The sequence below is a fragment of the Chaetodon auriga genome, chromosome 8 (genome assembly GCF_051107435.1).
Source record: "Chaetodon auriga isolate fChaAug3 chromosome 8, fChaAug3.hap1, whole genome shotgun sequence".
NCBI classification, from domain to species: domain Eukaryota; kingdom Metazoa; phylum Chordata; class Actinopteri; order Chaetodontiformes; family Chaetodontidae; genus Chaetodon; species Chaetodon auriga.
The window spans coordinates 19,298,166-19,324,127 of NC_135081.1; the positions used below are offsets into that span (position 1 = coordinate 19,298,166).

Below are 25,962 nucleotides of genomic sequence, written 5' to 3' on the forward strand. Positions count from 1 at the left end.
CAAAACATCAGGAGTTCGTGTCAGAGAAGGTCATTTTCAGTCAGAAAACAGTGATGTACAGTCTAGAAAGTTTACTCTCTGTGAACATTGACAGTTGTTACACAAAGCCATGCAAACACCTGGCACACACTTATAATGTGGCAAACGCTGCTATAACGCTGAAGGCCAATCAGCAGCGTTTGTTGATATGTGAGTTTTCAGAGCAACGGGAGGCAGCTAACAGGGCTCCAAGCTGCTCCAGCGGCAGGTGCAAGCTGCACACTTCACGACTTTTAAACAATCCACAATCCTTCGATTCAAAATGATCATCTGACAGGTGATTTCCCGTCCTGTAAACTCCCCTCAGATCGAGCAGGTTTCAGTTGTCAGATTCTGACGTTTCAACAACTCGCTCACTGGGCTCCAACGCTGACCAGTCTCAGGCTGAAATGATGTCTTTTCTAGTTTGTTGCTGCATTAACAAGATGAGAACTGAGCGTTGGTAACATGTTTAAGCTTTGAAACGTTAACCTGCTAAACAAGAAGATGGTTCCCAGTAGGCCAAAGGTAACCTGCACCAAACCAGGAAATGAAACATAATGCTGAAACTGTTCTGAAGCTCTTACAATGGGGTAGATGACAGTGGATGTGTGCACCTGTACGTTAAACAGCGAAGTGAAATACACAGAGATGGAAGTACAAGTACATTTACCTTCGAGGTAACTTCATGCAACGTTATACTTCCGCTCCACCGCATCTCAGAGGCATATATTGAACTTTTTTTATTCCACTACATCTGTCTGACAGCCTCACTACAGTTTTTCATACTCTTCCTGTCCAGTGAAAACCACGTATCTCCAAATTTGGTGTTTTTGAGCATTTTGTATTTTTCCGATAACTCTGGAAATTCTGCTACATCTTCTGTTAAGCAAACAAAAAAAAAAACCCTCTGGATTAGATTGAAAATACATCGTCACATGTCTGAAAACAGGCTGTTTTTCTGAGCTCGTGAAAAGACTTTTTAGAGATACGTGGTTCTCACAGAGCGGCGACGTTACAAACATGACGATCTTATAGAATATGATGCATTGCTGCAGATTAAATTAGCCAACATATAAAATCAGCTCAACCTTAAACATCTACAGCAATAAAAAGCAGCATAGACGTTGATACAGCAGCAATATTAAAAACATCATGTACGTTACCATAACAAAACACTGAAATCAACACTCTGCATAATGAGTACTTTAACTTCTGACACGGTATGTAAATTTTATTGATAATACTCACAAACATTTACTTAAATAGGCTTTTGAATGAAATAGAATTTACTTACCAACTCGAGTGCATCACACTGTGCTATCGCTACTTTTACGTAAGTAAAGCATCTAAGTACTTGCCTGTGGTAGCACTGCTGCTGTATACTGAATGTGTGAATAATAATGTGTGTTTTTTTTTTACCATTTATGTGCTTCAGAGTACGGTTGCAATGTGAGACACGGTCCGGAGAAACCTCACAATAAAGACTAATCTAATTCCTAATTCATGAATGTTGAAGTAACAGGATAGAGGCAGTGAAGCCGCTTTTGTGGAAGACTTAATTATATCTGCAAACAAACTACAGTCACTCTCCGGTAACCTCCCCTAGCGTGTGCCATATCAAACTGAAATTAATTTTGTCAACCAGTGAACAGTTAACGTTCTTTTACTTAACTTTTTTTACTTCAAGTGAAGAAGTAACACAAAAGTCACCCTGACAAAATACACTTTGGGGGCTTTTTCGCCTTCATTTGAGTTGACACTGCAGAGATGGACTGAAAATGTGGTATTCAATAACCTGCTGCTGCGCCAAGCGAATGCTTCATAACGTCAAAACTTGTGCATTTAGGCTCATTTTAGAGTTCTGCTGCTGAACATTATGCAGCACAACACAGTGCTAAATGTGGATATACTGCACCTGAATGTGCCGTGGTGCCTCAGCGTTTTATAGATGACGTTGACGACTGATTTTTATTGGAGGGAGTTTGCAGGAGAGCTTTTTATTGAGAGATGGTGTAAAGCTGATCGCAGGATTTGCTTTTTTATCTGTATTTTGTGTCTGTGGCCCCGTTCAGCAGCCTCCACCTTCCACAGGCGGTTCACAGCAATGATGTCTAATTCTGACCGTGATTTGGATGAATGATATGGTCAAATTGATTATTTACAGGAACACAGTACTGCAGAAACAATTATACTGCACATGTTTATGTAGGCGCTGTGCGCCTGAACAGCAGTTTTTCCATGGTATAACCAACGTCATCAGTCAACCCAGCTTCAGCATGTCAGCTTTATGTAAATGACAGCTTTACAGTAACAGTTGGCTTTAACATGAACGTCTCCTCTTGAACCATGATGCATGTTTTCCTATGACATAAACTCCTCTGTTTGCATTCCTCAGGAATAACACACAAACATGACTTGACATTTACGACCTATTCCCGCCCTCTGCTTGCATTTAAATCGCAGCTACCTGGAACAAAATAGACGACAGAAGAATCTATTTTTTCCATTCTGATGAAACGATTATGCAGCAGCCTACAAACAATACAGTAGCACGTAAAAAGAGCTTCACCGCTGATGTGTACAAATGACAGAGGTGAAGTGGTGAGTGGGAGAGCTCTGTCTTCATCTACTGTTTCACAACTGCGAGGTTTCAAAGTAGCTTGAATGAAGTTCCCCTCATAACAGACAAACTGCTTTCAGTCACTGAGCACTGAATGTCACTTGTTTTTGATTCTCAGCCTCTTTTCCACTGACATTTTGTTTGTATCTCAAACATAAGAACAGTCGCAGACACCAGCACGTACAGTACAAACTCAGCTCCTTCCCGTCTTCGCAGGGCTTCAGACTTCCTCCGGCGTTTGGCTACCTGCCTCGTTTCAGTCACACGACATTCATCTAACTCGAAATGGTTATAAAACAAACTCCAAAAAAGTCAGAGATAGAAAATGGAGATTGCACGCTGAGGGAAACCCTCTGTAGGAGAGAATGGAGGATGAGGAAAGAAGATATGAATGTGAAAAAAGTGAATCACCCTTCATTCTTGTTTGTGGCCCACACTTTTTGTCTTTTTCTCTTTCAGTAATGACACGATGTGGTACACACGCCCTCGTTAGGTGTGTGACTAATGAGGGAGTCCTCACTTTCAGGTGTTTTCCATCAAAATCACAGCTCAAAAAACAGACATTTGTCCACCGAGAGAGAAGAAACGCACCTGTTCCTCGTGACGGATTCACTTCCTGGTGTTCTTTAAGAGAACATTCATTAATTCGAGGCCTAGAACTGTTTCTGTGCGGCCGCCGTAACTTAAATTGTTTATTCCAAGGAGCAAACAAAAAGGCCCGTTTCATTTCAAACTCAGAGTGAAGACGAGCAGGTGCGAGCCCTTCATGAAGGCAGTACAGAGGCAAGCAGACAAACCTCAGAGAGACACATGAGACGTGTGCGAGATGTTTTTTTGTCCTTGTTGTGGGTTCATGTCGCTAAACCACCTCGGCAGCGTGTTTCTGCAGCTCGGGTCCCTTGACTGATCCCTGCAGCTGTTGGCTTGGGATGAATTTGACAAATCACCTCATTAATGCATGGAGAAGAAGTTCTATTTAGTTGTGCTGCCTAAAAAGTACGTTTTCGATATGGTAGGAGAAGAGAATCAGCAAATCACCTTCAAGCTATCTGTATTTTAATTACTTTGCGTCTCTGTTTCTGGCCCGCTGAAGCCTGCAATCTAACAAAAGTGCCTTATTTTGCAAACTGTCTTTGGGAGTATTAATGAGCAGATTTTTAAGTGCTGATCAAGGTTCGCTGTAGAGACATAAACAAAAATGAACTTGTGCCGACTGTGGCTGCCATTATAGTTTCATTTACCTTTCCAGAAAGTGTCAAACCCTGCCATTGGTCTGAAATGCATAAATGTTCATTAGAGGGTTTTCCTTCCCAGTGTTTAACTCCTAGAATAATACAAACTCAACGCAGATGTAGCTAAGCTGTAAAAATATTTGCAGTTGTGTGTATTACTTCAGTAAAAATCACAATAAGGTGTGATGTTTTATTAGTGTCGTACTGAGCGCAGGCGCGACTCTACAGCAGGTTAGGAGCGGAGATAAGCACAAGCAGATGTTTGGCTCCCGCACAGGTGTACATTTACCCAGTAAGTGGTGCAAGAATTACTGTGTCTTGCAGAGTGTAATCTGAATTCTATCCTGGAGGACTGACGGTGGATTTTCTTCATTCCACCAAAACACTCAGTGAAATGTGAAAGGAAACACTGGGTTTACACTGAACAAGACCGTAAGCCTGAATACATGTGTAAAGCTAACAAAAAGCTAATCTTCCTCACAAAAATCCGATGCTAAGAAACATTCGCTCCTCAGTGGGCTCACAGTCCACCAAAAGCAGCAGGACACGAGGCAGTGGACTATATTTACTTAGTATTTATTTATTCAGGGACAAATGTTGGTCGTCACACACGAAACCTGCTCTTTCCACTGTTAAAGCTCCAGGCTGCTCTCATTTGCTCAGTTAAGTCTGGTCAGCTTGTATGTTATCGTTGAACACTAATTCCACATTGATTGGAACAGAAAACAAGAATTAGACAAAAACATTTAGTGGAAACTCTTCATCTCCTCCACCTGCGCAGACTGGTTGGCGGGCTCACAAACTTGCGGATGAGGATTTTGTTGAAACTCCCGGATCTTTGTTTAAATTCCAGTCAAATTCTTTTTACTACCAGAGACTCAAATATAATGTGCCAAATAACAAGGAAACATGTTTCACATAAACGTTGGTGTCGTCTAAGAGCAGTGTCTTGGATTTGAAACTCAAATATCAGCACGATATATCACGAATGGAGCGCTGCCACTAGCAGATACAGCCGGGTTATCGAGCAGCGAAGGAAATAAATAATTATGTAGCTTTAAAGGGGGATTTTAGGAAAAAATTTTGTTCCATTTTTAGTTAACATGTATGTTTATTTAGTTGATAATCATAATTTTTACAAATGCAAAGATGTTCAACTATTTTGACAAGACACATTTCACATTTCTTAGCCAACAAAGTCTTTTTGTCCGTCAGCTGAAAGACAAATCGCCCCTCAGAACTTTAAACCATCTTAACATCCATTTATCTTGTTGTGAACTTTAAGATGTGGCGTAGCTCCCGGCGTTCACACAACAGAATTGGCCGGTTTCCTAGAAGGTTTCTAAAGGCTTTATCGTCCTTAATGTGATTGAGAAAAGACGGTTCTCATGAAAAGTTAAGTCCGGAGTGATGTGAGGCCCGTGTGTGAAGATGAACACAGATGTCGGAGTTGTAACCAGGTGATGTTACAGAGAAGAGGATGAAACACACTGACGGCTGTTTTTTAAGATTTGAACTCTTATATTTATTTCAGCATATGTGCGTTAAACTCACACGATCACGTCTCCCTGTACAGTCGTCCCAGCGAGACAGTTTCTTCTTCGTCTCTCTTTCTCTCAGTGCTTCTTTTTAGGAAACGGTGCGTTTTAATTTGCATTTATCAACCGTTTTTGTGGAGATTGGTCCAGCAGTTCATGGCTTGAATTCCGATACACTAATTATGTATCTAAATCAGTACAATTAAATGACCAGGGGAAACTCAAACGAGCAATTATAATAAATTAGGCCGTAAGCCACGCATGTACTGCTCGGAGCGTGCTAAAGATAGATAATGAGTCCAGTGAGACCCTTCATAAATTTTGGGACGCCTGTTATGAGGCAGCACTCAAATAGCAATTTTAGCCAATTAAGATTAGCTGTTTATTTGTTTATCTATGGGACAGATTAAAAAGTAAACAGGAAAAAAGAAACTCATGTGTATGTTATAATTTACTAATTAAAATATGGTACATTACTCTGCCCAAATGATTTGTCTTTTTATCTAATGTCAGAGTGCAGCTTAAACATTTATGCCCTAAACAGCACATTAGGCAATTAGTTCAGAGTGTTTTAACAGTGTTAAAAAAAAAAAAAAAAACAGCACAGGGATGAGATCTTGCCCTCTTCCTCTGTGACAACCAATCAAAGGTCATTATTCTGACTCTGGGTTTGATCGAGGACTGTGTGCTTTGTTTCCAGACCAATCGTCGGTGAGGGAGGTGCAACGGCACTTAAAAAGAAAGCTTGTCTGATAAATATTCAACATAACCACACGACTCTGAACACAGAGGGACGCTCTGCACTCAACGACAGCTGTAAGTATGCTGCAATTTGTTTGGAATTTTTGATAAATGTGCTTCAATATATAAAGCGTTTGCTGCTGTATACACCAAATATCTGCATCAAATGTTTTCTGATCCTGAATCATGAACCCTTAAAACCCCAGCAGGGCCAGTGGAGCGGAAGTGTCACAGTCAGTTTTGTATATTCATATAATTACAGCTGCAAGACAAAATTCAGAAATCAGAAGCACGTACGGATCCTTTAAATACAACTCAAATATTAAACAGATGAAATAGATTTTACACCTCAAATTATTTGGATGTTTTTTGGTTGTATTTGTTGTATTTAAAAAAATAGGCAGACGCCCAAAATGAACACCGGTGATACAATTTACAAATTATTAAGGTAAAATTCATTCATAAGGAAATCTTTCATATTCTTATATTAGTATGTTTATTTTATATGGACCTTTTAATATAACATGAGAACAATATGTCGAGATAGCATTAATATTAATCTGTGCGCCACAGATTTTTCAGTAGATCTATCAGGGACAATCGAAATGCTGCAAATTAACAATAACTCTAATTTCTTTTCCTGCTTTCCTCCCTCACCTCTCCACTGTGTTTGACCCTCACCCTCCCCTCCCCCCTCCGTCTCTGCTTGTTCGTCTTGGTTTCTGGGTTGTAGCTCCACAGGTGCGATGGCTCTGAACGTCTGTTTATCATCAATTCTCTCCGCTCTCCCCTTTCACTTATTTTCTTACCAACTCTAAATCTCGGTGATAATAAATAATGTAACCGTATTTATTTTCTATCAAATCTCAACTGGCAGATTTGAATTATAGAGCGTACCGACATGTTTACACTTCCTTGATCTTTTATAGATACATTGGAAACAGCAATAAACTATTTTTCTGGAGACATTTCTCCTTGATACACATCACCTCAGACTTTTTTCTTGAGGTAACTGATGAGTTTTTAAAGGTTTTTCTTCTATTTGACAACCAGGTACCTTAACTTTGTACCTTATGTTTTAGGTGTCAGGAAACAGATGGAAGATAATGACATTTTAAAACCACAAGTAAAATTTTATCAAAGTGTTGGGATTAGTATTGGTGCAATAAAAAGAGCTTTATGGCCTTTAAACATTTGATATATTTATCCTGATACTTCTAGGCCCATAATTCATTTTAACAGGACGTTTTGCATCATTTGGGAACAGATTGCCTTCAATGGTGAGATAAAGTGAGTTTTAGAGAGATGGATTTTTGGGGCATTTTGAGCATCTATTGGACAGCTGGAGAGATGGCAGGAAGCGAGGGGTGAGCAATGATACGCGACAAAAATCCCCAGCCGCACTCGACACAGGCACATCGAGGTCATGGTTGGCGTCTTGACCCCTAGACCACCAGGGTGCCAACATATTGATATTTTTATTCCACAGAAATATTTGTCAAAGCCCAGTACAAGCCTGATAAGCAGCGTTGCAGTGTTGCTGTAATAAGACAAGAGGGGAAAATATATCAGTGGAAGGGAATTAGTACAGCAAATGAATATCTTAATGTAACTCAGCTTGACTCTTATTTTCTTATTTATTAGCTTACAGCGGATTGCAAATCAGTTGGGACACTGTGTTAAACGCAAATAAAATAGAATCCTTTTTGACATACGCTCAACTGAAAACAGTACAAAGACGATGTATTTAATGTTTCACCTCATCGTCTTCATTGATTTTTTGTGAATATGTGTTTATTCTGAATTTGATGCAGCAACATGTTTCAAACAATTTGGGACAGGAGCAACAAAAGACTGAGGAAGTTGATGAAAGCTCCAAAAACACCTGTTTGGATCATTCCACGGGTAATCAGGTTGATTAGTAACAGGTGAGTATTGGCTATGAAAGGGGAATCCTCACAAGGCTCAGTTGCTCACAAGCAATGCTGCAGTGAAGTTCAAAACTTTGTGAGCACATGATTGTATAAAGGGTCATTTCACATGGGCTCAGGGACACTTTGTCAAACTGTTGTCGGTGAACACAGTTTGTTTTCAGATCATCACATTCTGTTTTTATTTCCATGTTACACAGCGTCCCAACTTTTTTGTAGTTGCCGTTCTACATTGTTTTGTCAGTTTCAGTAATTTCAGTTAAGGCGATGACAAATTCTCCGCGAGAAAAAAGAACCAGATATACAGCATAATGTATTTAATCTTGAGACAAAATACCTAATAAACATGAAAAAACAGTGTTTTTGCTCTGATTTGATTTGAGATTTTTATTTGAGCTCAATGTTCAAATAAACTAATAATTCTCTGATTTTAGTCTCTTGCGCTCATTTTTGGCCATAAACACGACTCAAAGTTGTAAAACCCAACAGCTTTGCCTTTATCATGGGAAACTGTCTCTAGATATGTTCACGATCCTTTAATCAAGTTTGAAAATGCGTTTTATTATTTAGGATTTAATTTTGATGTTCAGGGTTTCATTCAAAAACAGATCTGATGCATAATCTATGTTTTGTTTTGTTTTTTTTCAAAGGATCAGATCAATAATGAATAAAAGCAGCGATGAACGTCTTTGAAAAGATTTCTGACATACTGTATACACTGTAGAGAAACAAAGTGGAGGGGGAGAAAGAGAGAGAGAGATAAGACAGGGAGAGAGAAGAGAGAAGCATCTACCTTAAACCACAGTCTAGGTGTGCTGCTGGTGCTGTGGTCTCTTTTTTCTCTCCTTATAAGCGTGAAGGGATCCGTCTTTCGTGGAACAGGGGAGGAAGAGAGGGGGTGTGAGAGGCAGAGGGGGAGGACTGGGATAAGAATCTGCACCTTAACTAAATCAAGGCCCACCACAATGCAGCGTACGCTCTGTGTCTCTACCCTCCAACATTTGTCTGTTTCTTCCCATCCAAAACCCACCACAGGCCGCCTACTCTCAACTCCTTCGACTCTTTGTCTTTCATCTTCTCAGATCTCTTCCAATCTGAGACCACCACAAACCCCTCTTTGCTTCCTGCTGAGTGATTTTTCTTTGCAGCAAAAAAATTCATAAACATACAAAATCGTATGATAAAGTAAGAATCTCATCTCTACAACATTAATCTGTCCTCTGGAGCATAATTTGACTTTAATGTCCCTAATTCAGTTTATTAGGCACTCCTGTACAATCTACTGCACTCCAATTCAAGAAGCTCGCTCACTGAGGTGTTGGTTCATCCTATGCGCTGTAGTTAGTGTTAGTGGTAGATTGCATTTCCGTAGACTGATGAATGCTGCTTATATTCTGTCTCCTTCATTTTTGCAGAGGGGTTGGACTACTGAACAGGCTCTAAAATTAATATAGAAAGAAACTATTTAAAAAATATTTAGTGTAATTAACACCTTTCTGACAGCAGTGTCAACAGAAAACTTAAGCTTAGTTTAAGGTTCACATGGGTCGGATTCAGTGCAGGGTTTTTGATTCGGACTGCGACAGACTGTGCTGTATAGTGCACACATTTAAGACTGTGTTAGTGAGGTCTCTTCTTAAGGAAAACAATCTTGATCCATCCAGTTTTAATGATTTTTTCAATAATCATCATTCATCACAAAATCAAAGAGAACGCAGTGTTGTATATGAACAGTTAAATAGCTTTGGTACATGTCTTTAATAATAAAAAGTGCTGATGGTGTTCCACAGGGCTCCATACTCGGTCCACTCCTTTTCCCACCATACATGTTCCTGTTTAGCCAAATTATACAACCACACAGTGCAGTTTCATAGCTATGCCGACGACACACAATTGTATTTTTCTCTCCAGCAGATGACGATCCTGACAGTTTGAATTGATTAAATGAGATACAACAGAAATTATAGTTATTGATGCCGTGTAAATAAAAAAATGACTCGTCCTAAAATTGCACCTCACCTGCAAAACAGGGTCAATGAGAGGCAAAGAGTTTAGGTGTTGTTATAGATAATAAGTTGAACTTAAGAATGTTCACTGACCACATTTTTCCACATGAGAAATGCAGCAGAAGTCCGACCACATGTAACATGTTCCAACGCGTAGGAACTGATCCACGCTTTGGCCTCTCTTGACGATTGCAGTGCTCTTTTCAGAGATCAGTGCATAGACTTCAGCTTTTATAAAATAACTAAAACAAGCAAAAGAGAGCAGATTGCACCTGTTGTAGCATCTTTACACCGACTCCCTGTTCCTTTCAGAATCAATTTGAACAGTTTATCAATAGTTTTATCATATTTTTGTCATGCAATTTTCATGTAAAGCACTTTAAGCTGCATTGCTTGTACAGAAGTTCTTATACATATAAAGTTTATTATTATCATACAGAATTTATAGAAATATGTTTCCTGTATTTTTCTGAAATCACAGTTTTCCAGGTGTGTTACTGAGATGAAGAGCTTAATTCAGTCTGTCCTCATCCTCATTCCTGTGCTCTTGTCAACAAGAGGTAAGATGCTCTGAAAGCAGATTATCATGATTATTATTTTGACTTGGGGGCAGTTTTGGTTTGTTTGTGCACCAACCCGTAACGTCCTTCTCACTCTCTTAGGGGCAGAGGAGGTGATATATGCTCAGCTGGGAGCGACAGTTTTCCTTAAGGCTCCAGAAGTGGCTAATTCACACAACTATTACCTGTACTGGTATTTTGGTGGCGCTGAAATTGCCTGGCGTAATACCCTTGGCGGAACTGGGTTCAGCTCAGGTGAACAGTACATTGAGCTTATTCACAAACACAATGACGCATTTTTACCATCAACAAATGAAACTTGTCTAAATTATATGAACTACAAAGTATAATTTGCAAATAAAGATTGATAATAACAACCATTTGCCTTGCAGGTAAATGGAACTTTACCCGCTCGTTTTCTGGCGACTCACTGACCATCCCAGACATTAAGCACTTCGGTACTTTTGTTGGTAAACTGATGAAGAATGGTGAGGTGACCGTGACATACAAAGTAGTCAAACTCAACGGTAAGAATGAAAATAAGGTGACATGATCAGTTCAATCATGCCACTTTCACGATGGTACATTTTCATTTGAAAGGGATATCATACTTTGTACACAGTAATTTAAACGGATGTCAGCATAATCTTTGGGCAGACATACTTTGGTCAAATCTAGGGCATGTTTTTATGCAATATGTTGTTCAAATTAAGTGCAATTTTAATGTTTTTTGACATTTGTTGACATGTTGGGAAGTTTTTACCTAACTGCAGCTGCGTTTCTTTTTTGCTTAACTTTATGTAGAGCCAAATAGAAGCCAGAAAAGAAACAAAAAAAATCTAATCTTTTAATAATTCAAACCTTTTAATGATTTTCATGGTTTAATTCTGTCTCCTTTACCCTGCGCTATTTCTGTTCTAGTGAATATGATCCCACCCTCTCCCGTGCTGCTTGGGGAATCTCTGTCTCTGATCTGCAACCCAGAGACTCCTGGGAGAGACACGAAGCAAGAGATACACTGGCTGAATCCCCAGGGAGAGAAAGTGAAAAGCAACAAAGGGCAACTTAACCTGAAAGCCACAGAACAACACAACGGCCAGTGGACCTGTGTTGTAACAAACAATAACAGAGAAAGCAAAGCCAAAATCTCTGTTGTGGTTGTCTGTGAGTGACTGTACGCACATGTATACCTTCCAGTTGTGTACTCTGTTCCTGGTGATAAGTTTACCGTTATTTCTCTTTTCCTTCTTGTTTAGACCTCTCACCAGCTGCTTCAAGTACTCAATATACGTCTAAATCCTGGCCTCTCACCATCCCCTGCTCCATTCCCTCTCACATCTCCTGGGATCAAATCAAATCTAAGGGCATCCAGCAAGTTCATTGGGACTTCATCCCTAGCCCAGGCTCAATTCTCAATTCTAGTGGTCCGCAGAGGCTTTTCTCCCTTTCTCTGGAGGAGCCACTGGCCTGGAAGCCAGACCAACACAGAGGGCTGACTCCTGTGTCAACCCTAAAAAATGGAAATCTGTCTTTGACCAGAAATCGAGTGAAAGAAGAGGACAGTGGAGACTATAAGTGCACGCTGAAATTTAGAAACGGTGGAACTCTGAGCAGGACTGTGCACGTAAATGTGCTGCAAAGTAAGTCCAAACTAATTGCTTTTCACAAGCACAGTCTGTGTCGCGCTCACATGTGTCATAAGACATTTTGTTTCCTTCTTCTTTAGTTATTGTGCTGTCCTCATTTATCTTTTTGATGTCCAGCTTCTTTGCTCCTTCCTAATTGTCATTCATAACAAGTTGGAGAAAGTCATTTTTTTGCCACCTCTCTGCTTCTGCTCTGTGTTTTCATCTCTCTGCAGCAGAGTTTATTTGGAAGTGTCCCTGGTGTGACATGCGTCTAATTCAGTGGCTAATACACTTGTCTAGCTCCGCTCGTTTTAATAGAGTATAACAAGCTTTCCCTCTGCCAGAGGAGCGTGATAACACAATGAATTTTAATTGGTCTCTGTGTTCTGAGGATTCATGTTGTAAAACTAAGATTTCTCATCTTTATGTGAACTATTATTTGACCGGGACATTGAAAAGAAAAAGTCCACCAATCTGATGGAATAATTCAAGGCAGGGGTGAATCTAGCAAATCTGTGTCCCCTGATTTGCTTTTGAACCGCCTTGTTTTACTAAATCCCACCAGAGTCCCTCTGCAATTTTTGTGTTTCTCTCCAGTTCTGCCCCCCTGGAATAACCACCACCTTCCACCAAACTAAATTTCATTTAGCATGTATTTAAAGGACTGTCTGTTGTCTGTTGACTTGTCTCAGGGTTGGGTTGTTTAATGGTGCTCAAGTCAGCTCGACGAAATTAAAAAATTCAAACTGCATTTTAAGTTTTAGGCCACAGTTTTATACTGGCTACTAAAGATATAAGGTACAAAAAGTAGTGTTTGGTTAGTGTTAGCTTGTTGTCTCAGTCGCAGGTCTTGGTGTATTAGGTGTATTGAGGCCATACAAAAATTTTGGCTTGTAAATTTGAGTTTGTTTTATTTAGTTTTATGATACCTGAAAACCAATCCTAGTTCATCTGCCAAGCTAAATTTTGTACATAATACTGAACAGTTAACCAACTGTGCAGTGGCATCCCAAACCACAAAACCAAATTCAAATGAAATGCACTGATATCTGGATTGTGCCTGTCTTACTTTCTTCAGGGCTGCAGCTTATGATTGTTTTCATTTTTGATTACGATATAAGTTATGATGAGGACACTGGGAATGTCCACCTACCAGCAAAGATATTCACATCATTGAAATAGGAGTCTCAGGGGACAAGCAGATATTCACATTTGAAGGGCTGGAGGCAGAACATTTGACATTTTTTGTTTTTAAGATGACTTGAACAATTAATCGACTATCACAATAGTCGCAGATTGATTTTCTGGCTTTAAAGCAGCATTAGTCAGTTATAATAAATGGCTAATACTGTGCATTTTTTTCATTTTTCTTGCTAATATTTGGTGCAGTGCAGTTTTGATATTGATGCTGTCATGAAGTGCTGAAAAGTTTTTTTTTTTTCTGTTCATTTGGCAAGTTTTGCTGGCACACTGCAGCAACAGAAGCCAAAGGCTCAGTTGGATTCAGATAGTAAATGTAGAGGAACAGAGAGGGTTTCTTAGTTTACTGCACAAGACTTCCCCAGCCTGTGAAAATAGAAAATGCTCTCATGCATTTCATCTATGCTGTGATAAATGTATTTTTTATATCTTTGTTCTCTCTTTCTGCCCTTCTTCCACGCAGTCACCTCCTCCCCAGGAACAGACTTAATTTCTGGTCAGCAGGTCAACCTGAGCTGCAGCGTCGGCCGTCCGCTGCCCTCTGACCTGCGAGTGAAGTGGTTCCCACCTGAACAGTCGTCCCTGCCACCTCCGCTGCCTGACCATCACCCTGCTCATCTCCCCATCCCGGCAGTGGGTACAGGAGATAGCGGAAAGTGGAAGTGTGAGCTGTGGCAGAACGACAAGCGGCTGACGTCAGCCGTGATAATGCTGAAGATCGGTGAGCGCAGGAAGTAACAGAGGGGCAGGAAGTGTGACATGGGCATGACCTTGTGGCCACAATCTTCTTTACAACAGAAACTTGGTTTGACATGATGTGTTTTCCCTACTGTACACTGTTTGATGACTGTCTGTCTCTGTTCCACACAGAGTCCAAGCAGAGTGTGTGGATGACGGTGATCATATGTAGCGTCACAGCCATCGTAGTCCTCCTCCTCATCCTCGTCCTCGTCCTCTACCGACGCAGACAAGTACAGTTAAACCATCCCTATTCCTTTGTGTTAGATCACACTGGATGATTAGCATGGCATTAAGAGCTGTCTCTCTTTCTGTGTGTGTCTCTCTCTCCCTGCGGCTGACATTAGCGGAAGATGAGACACCTCAGGCATCGACTCTGTCAATGCAAAAAGTGCGTACCACCCATTTCCTGGACTGATGAAATGGCTCCAAACACACATTCACACTCATCGACACTGAAATCTGAATACTTTCTCTTTGCCATAGGGTGTTTTATGAGGATACAAACTTTAAGAAGATAAACATCTTCATTTGGCTTTTTATAGCTCCGTGTCTCCTTCCACCACTCAAACAGAAACCTGTGACTTTGTGTTTCAGCCCCAAGCCCAAAGGATTCTACAGAACATAATATCTCCTGGGAAGACACTTTCAAGAAGACATCGCAACCAATTGAGTTTCTGTCCAGATAAGATGGCTTTTTCTGTCCTATCAGCTGCACTGTGAACCTCTATTCGGTGTGTTAGATGAGGCTCCGAAAGTTTAAAACAAAGTTCAGTCATTGTTGAAGACTCTGTCATCACAAAAATGTATTTTACAGTTGTACATATCAGCCAGTTTGGATTGTTTTTGTATTTGGATAATTGTAAAATTGATTTCTCAATTGTTTGTGGTTATTACTGTTACTATTTGTTTGTTGTTACTTGTCCCTTTGTCCTGCCGTGTAATATATTTTTATGACCTTCTGTGATACTGCTTTGATAGGCTTTGTTACTTGCTTGTATACAGTAAATACTTAGAAATATATTCTTTTTCAAAAGAGCAAATGTTGATACTAAATATACAGATGAGGATACTTTATTACTTAAATCAAAATTGTTTATTTGTAGATTTGCCACCAAATTTCTTCAATAAACAGTCAAGATCTTTCATAATTGAGTGGTGGTCCTGCAGCGGTGGGGGGGGGGGGGGGGACTCACACAAGCGGAGTGGCGTCCATCTGACAGATTCGGGGATATAAGAAGGAACAGGGAACGTCGAACCAGTAGTGAGTGTAGCTGCTCACCACCGCACAGTCCTCTCCCTCCTCCCCTCCGGACAGGTGGTTGTCTGGCTCTCGTGGTTGCACGCTCCAAAATCTAGCAAGTGGGCAGGCAGACAAAATCAGTGTGTGTGGGGGCGTGTGTGTGTTTGTGTGACTGTCTGGGTGAGGTCAAATTCTTAACTTTATGCACAATAAAGTGTAACTCTTATGCAGTTAATGCATTTGTATTTCTACTCCACTACATTTGTCTGGCAGCTTTAGTTACTAGTTGCTTTTCAGATTACAAATTTTTTCATACCCTTCCTGTCCAGTGAAAACCATGTATCTTCATAAAGCATCGTCTCAAAGCTCAAAACAGGGCTGTTTCATCTGAGCTCATGAAAAGTTGACTTTTGATGATATGTGGTACAGAGACACTACAAACATATGATGATCTTGCAGATCGATTGTTGTAGATTAAACTACCCCACAGTATATAATCTAGTTAAAATTAGCTCAACCTTAAACATATACAGCAGTAGAAAGCAACATACTCATTAATGCAGCAGTAATAGTAATCCAAAAACATACACATGAAATAGTAAAATTCTGACAGGGACTATTTACTCATAACACCTTTACTCAAAATAAATTTTGCATGCATGACTTTTACTGCAGTGAAGTATTTTCACAGTGTGATATTGATACTTTGACTTTAGCAAAGGGTCTAGGTACTTCTTCCACCACCACTCTCTGTGAATTATTTAGCAAAGTTTGCAGGGGTAATGACTGATGCAAAGCATGCTGTGTGTCTGTGCAAGCTAAGCTCACATTTCCACCCCCCGAAAGCAAGCCAAATTTGTAGTCAGTGCCAGTAAAGTGGTTTTAGGGAGGGCAATGTTGGTCAGTTTTTCAGTCCAGACTGAAAGATCTCGACAACTATTGGATGATTTGGTATGAAAGTTCATAAAGACATTTAGGGTCCCCAGAAGATGAGACCTTGGCCCCATGACCCCCTCACTCTTCCTCTAGCACCACCATGAGGTTTGTGTGAAATGATTCACTGGATGGATTGTACTAATGACTTCAGTGATCCCTTCACTTTACATTGAGCGCCATCATCAGGTCAAAATTACAATTTGTCCAAAACTAAAATCCCTGAAAAAACTAAGGGCATTCCCTTCAGAATAGGCTGTACTTTGTACAGTTAGCATGCTAACACATTGAAGTGAGATGTGAACATGGTAGTCAATGTCAGCATTGATTTTAGCTTTCAGCATTTGGCTCTGCAGTGCTAGTCTCAGAGTATTATTGACAAGCAGCAGGGGTGTTGACAGTGGCCAGTCACTGTTGTAAATATCCAGGGTCTGTAATGTGCAAACACACACTGGCAAGGATAAGCCCAGATGTTTCTGCTTTACACTACATCTGCTCAACAAGGTCGACTTACACACTGGAAACATTCCTGAAGAGCTTGGCACACTCAGTGAACCTGTCTAACTTCCATTCACTGATTTTGATCCTAATGTCTGGCTGGTTTTCAGGTGTTTCCAAAATTGTAACCTATTATAAGGCTGTCCTCGAATGTGAACATGAACAAGCTAAATCTTGTGTAGGAGTGACACTGCATGCTATCTTTACAGTATGTTAGACCTGAATAAAAGACGAGGGCAACATCACAGGTCGTCATTGTCAGTCTGTTCATCCTTCAACTTGAGGCCAGGTAGCTGTTGCAGCTGCAGAGTCCTACAGTTGTTTTAGTCACTGAACCTTTTTTCAGGTGAATTGTAATTCATGTGCATGTACCTGCATTGTTTGTTCATCTCTGAGAAGTGTAGTACTTACTTACAGTACAATGTCTTATTATGTCAAGAGTAGTTTTTTGGGGTTTTTTTTTAATTTTAGTCGTTGCATACGTACGGGTTTGTCAGTGTTGAGTTGTCCACCCACTTCCAGTCTCCTTCACTCTCAGCGTCAGTCAGTCCGATCCAGTAGTTTGTGTATAACCCTCCGATCCTTTTGCCTTCTCTTTCCACCGCTTCCTAAAAATGAATTTCATCCAAAGGTATTGCCATTTGTCAATTAACAATATATATGTATATGTGTATATATATATGTAAATATACTACAAACACTTACATGCTGTTCTCTGGTGGTCAAGATGGCAAGATGGCCGCCAATCTCTTTACACTTCTCTGCACTCTTATGCCAGTCCTGCCTGTCAGAGTCGAGGTGGAAGCACTGGTCCCCCACATGAAGCCACTTGTCGGGACACTCATCGCAGCTGAACACTATGGAAGAGTGTATGTGTTAAACAAACCTGGTCAACTAAGGAAAAGTAAAGTTTGCAGATGGTTTACAGAAAAATACAGAACACATGGGATTGCAGAATAATGTATATAAACAAATGATGAAATATTGTCCATCTGCTGGAACAGGAAAGTACCTGGAGTTGAGTCCTTGGGTGCCAGGAGGGAGAACTGCTTACACAGTGCTCTGTACTTAATCGTCAAAAGGTCTAGCTTCAGCTTTAGACTGGCTGCCTCTCCCTCTGGACTGGGTCCAGGCGAGCAGGAAACTTCAGAAATGAACAGGCCAATGAGAACACAGAGGATGGTGTGCCCTCCAAGTCCCAGGGTGCCTGAAGAGACCGATAGCAGATACAACATTAGGGGACATGCAAACAGACCCACATACTCAGACATCCCTTGTGCAAACCGTATAAAGCAGTCTTACCTTTGTTTTTGATGAGGTTCATGGTGTCTGTCGGCTGGTAGAATATACCCAACTTTGACTTGCTCCTTCTGCTCTCTGGGTGTTTTATAGAGCAGTTTGTGTACCAAAGACGAAAGAAGGGAACAGAAAGTACTGATTGCACAAATCGACCAAACAGATTGCATTGTGCTCGATCTTTAAAGCATGTAAACTCAGATGGTGCAATATCTTGTAGCCAAACCATTGACGGCCTGCCATATTGGATTAGATAAACATTTGACGATCGAGCTCTGGCATGCAGGTTGGGCATTATTTACCGTTACATGATCAAAGGTCCCTCTCTGTCTTCTGTTTTTTTTTTTTAACTGGCAAAGATGGCAGGCTGAAAAGCATGACTCAGCACTGATTTGCAGTGTGTGTGTGTGGGTGTGTGTGTGTTGGGGGTTATTTGTATTCTCTTCGTTAGTAGAGCAGCTGTAACAATATCACCTCTACACCGCACGCACTCACACACACCAGATGCCCACTCTGTTGCTCCAACAGACTGTCGACATTTTTTTTGGTATATGTCCCATTTATTATTTTCTTCTTGGCACTTTATTCCCAGAGCCATTGTCAGCTCTTCTACTTCATGAGGTTTTGCTATTCAAACCAAACTAATTAAAGCAGAGGAGTATTTAGTGTTTATCTCCATGTCCATTTCAGTAACTTAGTGAGCTCAAATCTGTGGTTTCACATCACCACAAATTCTTATTATCTGAAAATGTGTAGCTTCTGATTCAGAGCTTGGCCCTTTTTTCTGAAGAGCAAACACACACAGCTCCCACTTGCTTCCCCATCATAACCTTGACGCAGTTCCAATTTAAATTTTTTCCAATTAATGTCGGGAAGTTGAAAGTACATGCTGTTTTTTTCCCCCCACCTATTTTGTAAAAGTTATTTTCTTTTGTGCTGACTCATACGCCCACATTATGTGCTGTGTCATCAGTCACACATCTGTCATATCCAGAATTCTCTCCAAACGGAGCTCCAGAATGGCGAAACTGCTGGGATTACGCAAGACAGGACAAGCTGGCAGTGAAACACCACAGCAACAAGCAGGAGCAAAGGAGCAAAGAAACTCCCAGTTTGGATTAACAGAAAACACAGAACAAAAAGCTGAAACTCTTTGGTTGTAGGTGCAGAGTAGTTTAACTAAACAGCACTTCTCTGAGAACATTTCTTGTAGTGCTGCACTAGTGTTGTAGGGAGGGGGACGTGCCTTGATAAATCAACCAGCAGGGACAAATTTAATTTCAAGGAGAAATATTGCTGCTTGGGAGAGGAGATACCAGAGCCTTTAGGGACTAGAGGAGGTACAGTGCAAAGAGAGACAAAGTGAGAAAGAGTGTTAACAAGGGCGTTACAGCCATGGAGGAGAGAGAAAACCATACCAGCCTGCAGGAGTTCACAGGGCAGCCGATATCTGGAGGGAACAGGCCCATTGTCCAACGCAGCAATGGTATTTGGAGTTTAAATGTGGCAGAATTTGAGAGATTTCGTGTGTAAGAGCCAAATGTGGAACATATATGAGCACAACTACTCAAGTGCAGCACTCAGTGACAATTTTGGCAGATTTTTCTAGTTTGTAATGCGACCTCTGCTTCACCACATCTCAGAGGGAAAAATTATATTTTATTGTACTCCACTATATGCAGTGGTGAAAGAAGTATTCAGATGCTTTACTGAAGTAAATGTAGACAGTTATTAGTAACACTACGCATGATGCAGGCAATGCCTTTATCAGCGTTATGTTATTATGTATTATACTATTGGATTTTTATCACTAACCCATGAGCGTGTAAACATATAATTCAGTTTTTCATACTCTGTTGGTGCCTTTAATCTGCTGAAGAACAGTGAATCGTATTTTTCGTCTTCATCATCTATGAGAGTGTGAGTTACGATATATAATATAAAGTATCGCAGAATAGAAATACTGTAGAAAATACTTCAGAAAGAGTGAAATAATGCTTTCAGTTAAGCTACCCAATAGTAAAGTTCAGCTCCATCTCAATCAGCTATAACATGAAATGCTGCGTTAATGAATGAATGAAGTTTATGAATCAATAATTAATCAATATCAGAACATAACTCTGGATTCTGATCCTCCATTCTGCGTAATGGTTACCATTACCTTTGATACTTAAGTGCTTTTTGCAGATAACACTTTTACTGAAGCACCATTTTTAATGCAGGTATTACTTAATCACTGTGTGGCACTGAAACTGTTCATAGCTGTAATGCAGTGTTTTCACAGTGTGGTATTTCCACTCTAACTTTTGTGTAAGACTTCTTAATACTACGACTACCAATTAGACCCTGGTGTATGTCATCTGTCAGTGGAGGAATGTAATTGGGTACATTAACTCAAGAACTGTACTTAAGTATCATTCTGAGGTCCTTCTACTGTATTTGAGTATTTCTAATTCAAGCTACTTTATACTTTGACCCCACAACATTACTTCACGACATCTATCTGACAGTTTTAGTTACCAGTTACTTAACAGATAAAGATTTTACAAACAGAACATGTTGTCTTCTCATGAAATAAGATGCATTTTTAGAAACCAAACTCCGAAAACTACATGAAATAGTTCAAATCAGCTCAAGAGAGATTGTGAATGCAGGACTTGTATTTGTAATGGTGTATCTTTACAGCGTGGCACTGCCACTTTTCCCCATGGATCTGAATGGTTTGTCACGACAGAACCAGTCTACATGCATATTTTTGTGCTTGTGTGCATATGTGACAGCAAGAGACACAAACAAACACTTGACCTAGCTTTCAGCAGATGTCCAGGATTGTCTGTTGGGAAAAATAAATGTTATGAAGCTAAATTCTGGTCAAACGGTTCCGCTCCGGAGTCTCCTTTTGCTCAAAGTCTGCACTCGACGCGACACCAGAGGATTAAAAATGGTAAATTGACAGCTACCATGGTGTGGACTGTTTTGTGTCTAATCAGGCTCCCAGGGACTGAAGCGGAGCGTTGAGTGTTTGAGGAGTAAGGCTGCTCTCCTGATGGTTATTGGCTTTTTGGCCTCCATCTGCGCCAACACCGTACTGACTGTGCTCTGCGAGTGTAAACACTGTCTTACATCCTCCTGTGTTCCCTGCCCTCCAGCCTGAGTATCTACATCTGCCTGTCTGTCTCTCTGTCTCACTCTGTTCCTCACTCTGGCTGATTATTCTCTCTTTATTTCAGCTCAGTGTGCTTTTGGACACCTATAATTGGCAATAAAAAAGATAAAGCGCTCTCTCCAGTCCAGTGAGGGTCATGTAATAGAAAAAGCACAAAAGTCCATAATTGTGAAATATTTCTCCTGCAGGGCCAACAGTCTCCGGCAGCTCAGCCTGATAATGTGCTTGTGAGGACACTCTCTCATTTAAAACAAACACCACTGGGGATGTTCGTGCTTGATCTATTACCACCACACACACCCCACACATTCATAGACACAGACAGAAGCTATTGAGCACAATTTTAGTATCTGAAAACGATGACTTGCAACAAGAGAAGGAAATAAAAGGAAAGATGTAACGCTCCCTGTGACAGCTGGATGTGTAACATATTGTGAGACTCTCGATGGAGGAAAAATGTAATTCCACTTTATGAATATGGCACAGAAGAGCACATGATGTATCATGATAAATTGGCCAATATTCCCGGCAGTCAGGTATTGCTATTGTGGGTCAAGTAAGCTAGTAATATAAATGTTTTCACTATATTCAAGTAGACTGCTCTTTATTTTCTATATCAAGGCACATTAACTCCACAGTAAAGCACATCTGTCGCATGAAATACGTAGCACATTTATGATTCCCCTTGTAAGACATAAAATATGTAGAAGCACAGTTTTAAAGCACCGTTCATAGACAGTGGTGTCATGTTGGTTTATGTGAAATCCATGTATTAACCACATTTAACCTCACTACAGCACCTGCACCTGTGTGCTTACATCAGCAGGCTTGCCAGGAAATGGTAATATGTCATGCGTTTTATCAAGAAGAGCTGTTACAGGTTACAGGTAATCAAAGTAAAAGACCGCAAATATTATGTTGAATCAACTGAAGGACAGTAAGCGGTTTGACTTTCAATTCCTCTGAACCTGAAAGATATCAAGTAATCAACTTATCGTGAGATATTGTTTATGGTTATGACCATAGTTTTTAATGAAGCCACATAAATATGTAGCTTTTATCTTTATTTGTGACTTGTATTGCATCAATTACTCTTCATAGAAAGCATTATTTCTTTCATTAAAGCATTAAGAATTAGTTTTTAATACACAAAGGACAAGTGGCAGCATAAACAGAGGAAACGCAAATGTGGAAAAATATTTGGCAATGAGACGAGAGAAAGTTCATGTTGTAAATGATAATTCTTCACAGCCGCCGGGGAGCTCATACAAACTCAGTTATTCCAGCAACAGCAGCAATAAAGTCTCAGAGAGATTCACAGAACGTACAGAACAGCGTCACATGTTTGAAGAGGGAGAAATCAGTGGAGGGTGAGAAAACACAACATGGTTACTGCGTTTGTTTTTAGTCAAGCTTTTGTGGGTGAAAGTGTTGGTCCACCGTGTTGGTCCAGATGGAAATATCTCAACATCGACTGGATGGATGACTTTTTGTACAGATATTCATGTTCCCCAGGAAATGAATCTCCAGGACTTTGGTCACGCTCCGACTTTTTCTCTCGAGCCACCATGACGTTGAGCTTTGAGTGAATTGTTTAACATTTATTGGATGGAGGGCCATGAAATTTGGTACAGATGTTCATGTTCCCCTCAGGATGAATCACAGATTCTTTCACGATCCCTTTGTACCATCATCAAATCAGAAATTCTAAATGTCTTATACATCAGTTTATGACCAATTAACAAATGTTAGCATGCTAACAAGTTAAAGCTAAGATGGCAAACAAGGTTATACCTGCATGTTAGCATTGTCATTGTGAGCATGTTAGCATGCTGATATTAGTGTTGAGCTCAAAGCGTCATTGCAGAGCCTCACTGACTCTATGCATGTATGTATATTTCTTTCTTTCTTTCTTTCTTTCTTTCTTTCTTTCTTTTTTTCTTTCTTTCTTTCTTTCTTCTCGATTGGCAGTACACCCACCCCTGGACTCTTCACCTCTGGCTTTGAAACTGACCTCAGTGCAGTTACATCCAGCTGTGTGAGGACTGCACTGGGACGGAGCTGCTCGCAGACAGGTGGCAGGATGTAGATAAAACCTGTACAAGACGTTCATTTCCTGCTGTCTTTGATTTACTGTTCCCCTCATCCTTTTATCTTGCCCTCGCTTTCATTAACAGTTAAGCAGTGCAGGGAGTGTCCTGAAGGATGGCTTCATGTGGGAGATCAGTGTCACCACTTCAGGAGGGACAAGCTGGACTGACTGAAGAGCAGAGACAGCTGTGCAGAGACGGGCGGCCATCTTACCACACTGCACACTATGGAACAGCGTGTTACTGTCTTTCTGTGTGTGTGTGTGTGTGTGTGTGTGTGTGTGTGTGTGTGGCTGAACTGAACACAACTTATCAGCAAACTTCACAGACAGAAATAAGCACTTTGTCTGTGGAGCCCTGCTGACCAGCACAGGTGTTCCTCATTCCCCTTAATTGGGTCGGTTACTGTGCTGTCTGCAGGAGAAGAAAACTTAAGACATGAGGGTGTGTGTGTGTGTGTGTGTGTGTGTGTGTGTGTGTGTGTGTGTGTGTGTGTGTGTGTGTGTGTGTGTGAGAGACGCGATGGGAAACATAAAGACATCTTTGCAAGGCAAGGTCACTTTATCTAGGTTTTACTTTTCAAAGGCATAGTTTAAGATTAGAAGTTAGATGTGAGGCCATAGTATTTTTCAGAGCAGACGTTCCCGCTTGTCATTGGAGGAAAAGGACAGTTTGTACTGATAACATTAACAATAGCTCAGTTCTATTCAAGTACCCCAGTAAGCCATGATGGTGTGGCAGTATGCACAACACCACCACCCGGAAACTGCAGCTAAATGGAATGCAGCCAATAGTTTTATTGTCACATGAGTTCAGTCATTTCATGCAATAAGCATTTTTATGGAAGTCATATAAAAGCATAAATAATACAACTAAGAGTGCACTCAGTAGAGTGCACATCTCTGCCAGGTGTGTCATGTGAGTCATAAAGGTGATGTCGGGGATTTATTCATCTTGTGTGCTGCCTAACTTTAGTCTACAAAAAAATTAATCTGAAGGTTCTCTGGTTCACGATGAGACCAAACTTTTCTCTGGATGTCAGTTTTTGAGCCACGACAAAGGCCAAAATGTGGCCTTTAAAAGTTCCCCTTCTTTTTAACCTTGCCAGTTACCAGATGAATGTTGTGCCTAATGAGAATTTTAAATGTGAATCCAAACTAGAGTAGGTGTTGATCACTTTTGGCCCCTATTGGCCACTTTAGAGGACTGATGAGTCAGCAGTCAATGGCGGTATAAACGGAGCAGTCAATTAAACAGGTTTTTAAAAATTTGTCAATCACCGCAACCACAAGAGGTCCTTGAGCATACAGTCATAAATGTGCAAAAGAAAATATCAGGCTGATGGGTCTGGTAGTGTGCGACATTAGCTTTGGACACACACACACACACACACAGTAGTGTTTCCATCGTTTTTGAGGACATTACATAGACTTTCATTCATTTCCTTACCCAAACCGTAACCACTACTTGGCTAACCCTAACCTTAACCTAAATCTAACCTCACCCTAACCTCAACTCCAGTTAATGCAAATCAAATTTTACCTACCATAGTTTGAAGTTTTACACCTTGAGTGAGCAGATTTTCGAAATTCTTCCTCTCTATAAGGGACTGTTAAAGAGTTAAGACTTGCCATAAAAGTTAAGATTGAAGATTGCTTTGGGATAAGGATTTAGGAGCTGGGGCTGGGGATTGCATTATACCAATGATGTGTGTGTTTGTGTGTGTTTAACTTCAGGTCGCTCTGTGAAAAGAAGCCACGAGAATTGGTGGATTTGATTACCAATTCTGGATCAACCTGACTGATATAGAGAAAACAGGAGACTGTAGATGGGTGGACAACACAACACTACCGCATATTTACCATCTAATTCTAATATCTAATTGATTAAGTCATTTATTCTGCATCCATTTCAAATATTGATGATATTGAATAAACTGTCCATGAAGAACATAAATTGTACAAAGCAAAATAAGCAGCCTGTTTTACCAGGCTTCTAGGTCTGAAAATTAGAAATATAAAGTCATCAGTGAATCAAAGGCCTGGCTGAGGTGAGTCTGTTTCTAACATTTGTCACAAATATTCACAGTAGTAATTTAAAGCTTGCACTGTCTATGATCCTTTCCTCCTCTCTCCCTCTGTCACAGATATTGGGATCAGTGGAGCTCTGAGCCAGATAACCACCAGTCAGGAGGGGAGCATGGAGAGGATTGCGCCACCTTAGACAGCCACTCGAAGACATGGTTTGATGTTCCCTGTGATCACATTTATAAATGGATTTGCCAGATGGATGCATTCAGCTCAACTGAGTCCTCACACACCTGAAGACACTGCAGTGTCGCAGTGATTATAAAAAATAAAACTCATATACCAAGAGTTTGCTTTTCTGGCATAAAACACGTGCACAGGACGTACTGTTGTTTTTACAGAAGGTACAGTTGCTGAAAATCTGTGCATTATGTTGAGATACTGCTTTTTGGAGGAAATAGGCAGGGAGTGGTAGTCCCATGAAGGACGGCCAT

The 25,962-nt window shown here is 40.5% G+C and overlaps 2 protein-coding genes and 1 pseudogene across 3 annotated transcripts; 2 read left to right on the forward strand and 1 right to left on the reverse strand.

Annotated features, from left to right (window-relative positions):
- Positions 1-6,165: 6,165 nt before the first annotated feature.
- cd4-1 (CD4-1 molecule) lies at positions 6,166-15,153 on the forward strand. The gene is made up of 10 exons (XM_076737370.1): positions 6,166-6,227; positions 10,571-10,649; positions 10,752-10,904; positions 11,042-11,176; positions 11,571-11,813; positions 11,906-12,289; positions 13,941-14,198; positions 14,348-14,448; positions 14,563-14,606; positions 14,813-15,153. The coding sequence occupies exons 2-10, from the start codon at positions 10,592-10,594 to the stop codon at positions 14,841-14,843; spliced, it is 1,407 nt and encodes a 468-aa protein (XP_076593485.1). The 5' UTR covers positions 6,166-6,227; positions 10,571-10,591; the 3' UTR covers positions 14,844-15,153.
- Positions 15,154-15,330: 177 nt separating this feature from the next.
- Positions 15,331-18,286, reverse strand: LOC143324694 (perlucin-like protein). Of its 2 annotated transcripts, XM_076737395.1 has the most exons (5): positions 18,192-18,286; positions 17,902-18,096; positions 17,595-17,746; positions 17,376-17,497; positions 15,331-15,570 (listed from the first exon to the last, which is right to left on the reverse strand). In XM_076737395.1, exons 1-5 carry the CDS (start codon positions 18,211-18,213, stop codon positions 15,408-15,410), a joined length of 654 nt encoding a protein of 217 aa, XP_076593510.1. In that variant the 5' UTR covers positions 18,214-18,286; the 3' UTR covers positions 15,331-15,407. The 2 variants fall into 2 exon arrangements, with proteins under 2 accessions (XP_076593510.1, XP_076593509.1); XM_076737394.1 differs by lacking the exon at positions 18,192-18,286 and having other exon boundaries at positions 17,902-18,160.
- Positions 18,287-19,580: 1,294 nt separating this feature from the next.
- On the forward strand, positions 19,581-25,765 carry LOC143324358 (C-type lectin domain family 4 member E-like; annotated as a pseudogene).
- The last annotated feature ends 197 nt before the right edge of the window (positions 25,766-25,962 follow it).